Source organism: Penaeus chinensis, chromosome 13 (genome assembly GCF_019202785.1).
Source record: "Penaeus chinensis breed Huanghai No. 1 chromosome 13, ASM1920278v2, whole genome shotgun sequence".
NCBI classification, from domain to species: Eukaryota; Metazoa; Arthropoda; class Malacostraca; order Decapoda; family Penaeidae; genus Penaeus; species Penaeus chinensis.
This window is the reverse complement of record NC_061831.1, coordinates 8,167,524-8,171,500: the sequence shown is the minus strand read 5'-3', so window position 1 is coordinate 8,171,500 and position 3,977 is coordinate 8,167,524. Positions and strand designations below refer to the sequence as shown.

The following is a 3,977-nucleotide window of genomic DNA, read 5'->3' as shown; positions in this document are numbered from 1 at the left end:
TAACAGTGTATAATGTTTTATAGCATTGTGTAGCACTCTGTAACACTATATAATACTGTATAGTACTGTATGATATCTTGTAACAGTATATGACACTGTATAACATTGTCTTGTATAACATTGCAAAACACTGTATTACATAACATTGTATAACATTAGTTCGTTCATGAGTTAATGATCGGAAAATCTCATTTAGTTCAATGGATAGAGGATACATATATCGCAAAGCCCCTTTCCTTTTTTTCGTCTAGCTAATCGGGAAAAAATGAAGAACAATCAATCAGAGTACATTTTCCCTCTCGACATAGTTTCACTAACGCAAATCTACACACTATACATCACCCCCTTACACTTATACACCCTTATACTCATTTATACACTCTTCTTCAACCTTATAAACCCTCATACACCCTTACACACGAGGTCCCTTCCTCCCTCCGTCCCTCCTTACCTCTCAAGAAAGAGAGAACGAGAGTTATCGAATTCTGAAAATTATATAGTAAGAGACCCGAGTTTCTTCCCCTCACTTTGGAGTATCATTTAAGAGGCCATTCTCAATGGAAAACCTGCGTCTGAACATCCTTATTTACCCATATACCCACTTCTACACAAGCATACACCCTTATCACCTTAATACACCCTTCTATTCCCTTCTGTACCCTCACACACCCTTCTACACTCTTCTACTCCCCTCTGTAGCCTCACACACCCTTCTACACCCTTCTACTCCCCTATGTAGCCTCACGCACCCTTCTACAGCCTTCTACACCCCTCCCTTCCATCCCTCCTTCTCCAGGAATGGCGTCTGGACGAACTCGGCTGCACCGTGAAGGACAAGGAGTCGATTCACCGGAACCTCGGCAGCTGCGGAGACGGTGGCGCCGGCGTGTTCGAGGGCATCGGCTTCGAGATTTTTGGGCCCGAGAGTTTTTACGAATTGGTGATTCTCATTGTGGATGTTTCGGTTTTTTTTGGGGGGGTTTCTATGTTACGTCGTGGTTGAAGTGGATGGTGTGTTGGTATCTGAACAGTAATATGAGTATTCAAGTAAACAAGCATATGTGTGTGTGTGTGTATATATATACACTTATCAGTTGACAAACCAAAATATATGTTACCACCGTACGTAAGGGCAATAACAAATAGAATAAATTGAAGAAAAATAAAGAAAAAAAAGAAAAAACTAAAAACAAAATATATAAATATATATATAACTATACAAGTCATAAGATCAGAATTCCCGATTTGGAGTTGAATTCCTTTTACTGGGAATTGTATGGCTGTGTGTTGTTTTGCAAGGTTGTGATGCATTTTTTTTTTTTTTTTTTTTTTTTTTTTTGTAATGGGAGTTACTGGTGATTGTGATTATGATTGTGAGTCTGGGTCTCCAACACTAACCCCTTCCACCCCAAACCACCGCAGATTCGCGTGTGCTTCGAACCCAAAGCCGAGACGACCCTGTACTCCGAACACGTCGTCCATGGAGCCAACATCGCCGCTAAGGACATCGACTCCTCCAGGCCTTCCTTCAAGTCCTCGACAGGTTTCTTCAGCGTCTCCATGTCCACGTGTTACTCCCAGAACTCGCAGCTCGCTTTGATGAAGACGCTGCTGGGAGATGATGTTCGTTTTTGATTGCTTTTTGTTTTGTTTTTTGTTTTGTTGTGTGTGTGTTTGTGATTGTAGATTATGTGATTGTTTTATGTAGAATGATGTTTGTGTATTTATGGGTGTAAATGAATTTGTGTGTGTGTGTGTGTGTGTTTGTGTGTGTGTGTATCTCGCTAGCACTCGCACATATAGATTCGAATATTTATTTGAATGATATATGATACATTTCTGTGTATATAAATACACACACACACATATACATGTTTGTGTGTATCCGTGTGTATGTGTGTAAGTGTATACATACCCTTATATACACGCAGTAGGAAAAGCACTTAGATAGTCTCCCAATTCCATACAAACACAAACACACACATAACACAACCACACCTACACATAAATACTACCTGTACCTCCCCCTCTAACCCCCCTCCATCCTTTCCCCCATCTACTAGGACCTCGCCAACACTATCATCAACCCCCACGAACAGCTTTACTTCGCCAAGGGACACCTCGCTCCTGACGCCGATTTCGTGACGGAGGCGGAGCAGGACGCGACCTACTATTACATCAACGCCGTTCCTCAGTGGCAGGCCTTCAATAACGGAAACTGGAAGGTAAGGAAAGTTATATAGATTGTTTAGATTATGATGATAATGGTGATGAAAATCACCAATAGCAATATTCATAATAACAAAACCAACCACGACCACAGTACCTCGAGTTCGCAACCCGTGACCTTGCCGAAGCCCACGGTACTGACCTGACCATCTACACCGGCGCTTTCGATGTCCTGACCTTGGATGACATCAACGCGAACCCGGTTGAGATTTATCTTGGGTTGACTGAGAACGAGATGGTTGTCCCCGCGCCAGCTGTCACTTGGAAGGTAAATTTGGGGATGGGGAGAGAGGAGAGAGGGTGGGAGGGGGGAAGGGGAGGGTAGAGGGAGGGATGGAGGGAGGAAGAAAAGGAGGAATGGGAGGAGAGGGTAGAGGGAGGTAAGGAGGGAGGGAGGGGGAGGAGAGGAGGGTAAAGGGAAGGAGGGAGAGAGGGGAGAAGGAGGGGGGAAAGGAGGAAGGGGAGGGAGGGAAAACGGTGGGCGAGGGTGGTGGGAGGCCGGGGAAAGAGGAAGGTGGGAAGGAAGGACGAAGGAAAGGAGGGAGGAGAGGGTAGAGAGAGGGAGGGAGGAGGGGGATAGAGGGGAGGGGATTCTTGTTGGGGGATGAGGGAGAAAGAAATATCTTGTGGGAGGAAGAGAGGGAAGATGCGTATGTGGGGGAGAAGGAATGGAGGGTATAGAAGAGGGAGAAAGAGAATTATATAGATAGTTCGAAAATTAGAGATAGATTGATAGAGAGAAAGGGAGATACAGAAAATATGAGCAAGTTTGTATCTAGTTACCCCGCTATCCACCCTTCTATTCGTCTATCCATCTGCCCACCGATCCATCTACATTTAAACATGATCTGACATATATAAAAAAAAACAAAAAAAACATTAACACCTATGCCAACTCCAATTCTAAATCTAAAAGGTCGTCTACGAGGAGAGCAGTTCTCGTGCCGTGGGCGTCGTGGGCGTGAACAACCCTCACATCACCAGCCCGCCCACTCCGTTGTGTTCGGATCTGTGCAGTTCTCTCTCATGGATCGACTTCGACGTGAATGACCTCGGCCACGGCTACACTTACTGCTGTAGCGTCGATGATCTGAGGGCGGCCATACCACATGTCCCCGATCTCGGAAATGTTGGTTTGCTTGATAAGTAAGGCTGTTGAGGCTAGTTCACAAAATACAACAACAACAGTAACGATAAATATAAAGGTAGAAGTAAAATGAATGAAACAGAAAATGAAGTTATACACAACAACAGATGATATTTTTTTCTTTTTACGGTTGCCTCATATAATTAATTTATATAAACTTGTTAAGGTTGTCAAGGCTCAAACTTCTATACATATAATATCAAAAAAAAATCTTTAGATTTTTATGTAATTGTTATACAAATTAAATTGTTGAGATCATCTACTCGTTTACCTATCTCTCCATTCACTTGCAAAAAACGGGTGCTCGGATGTGCCCAGTGAGAATTGCAGGGGGAAATATCTTCCTTTTATTCCTTTTAGTTGTTGAGTAATGAAAGAAATTTAATGACAAAACAGACAAATGGACACCACGTTTAGAAGGGATCATAAATGTTGTTCTAAAATGTATATAGACGCTACCTTTCACATGCAATTGATCAAGCAAGTAAGGACAGATCAGTCATACTCCCCTCTTTCCCCTCTAACCCCTCTCCCTTCCTTTCTATCCCCTTTCCCTAATCCTTCTCTTCTCCTCTCCACCCCCTGTTCTAATCTCTTCTCC

At 43.2% G+C, this 3,977-nt stretch overlaps 1 protein-coding gene across 1 annotated transcript in view; it reads left to right on the top strand.

The window, feature by feature from the left end:
* LOC125031808 overlaps positions 1-3,634 on the top strand; it is an 8,967-nt gene extending 5,333 nt beyond the window's left edge. Inside the window, exons 4-8 of the mRNA XM_047622768.1 lie at positions 797-940; positions 1,423-1,623; positions 2,064-2,225; positions 2,324-2,497; positions 3,146-3,634. Coding sequence (XP_047478724.1) covers positions 797-940; positions 1,423-1,623; positions 2,064-2,225; positions 2,324-2,497; positions 3,146-3,379 — 915 coding nt within the window. The 3' untranslated portion in view covers positions 3,380-3,634. The remainder of the gene's footprint in view (positions 1-796; positions 941-1,422; positions 1,624-2,063; positions 2,226-2,323; positions 2,498-3,145) is intronic.
* Positions 3,635-3,977: the final 343 nt, after the last annotated feature.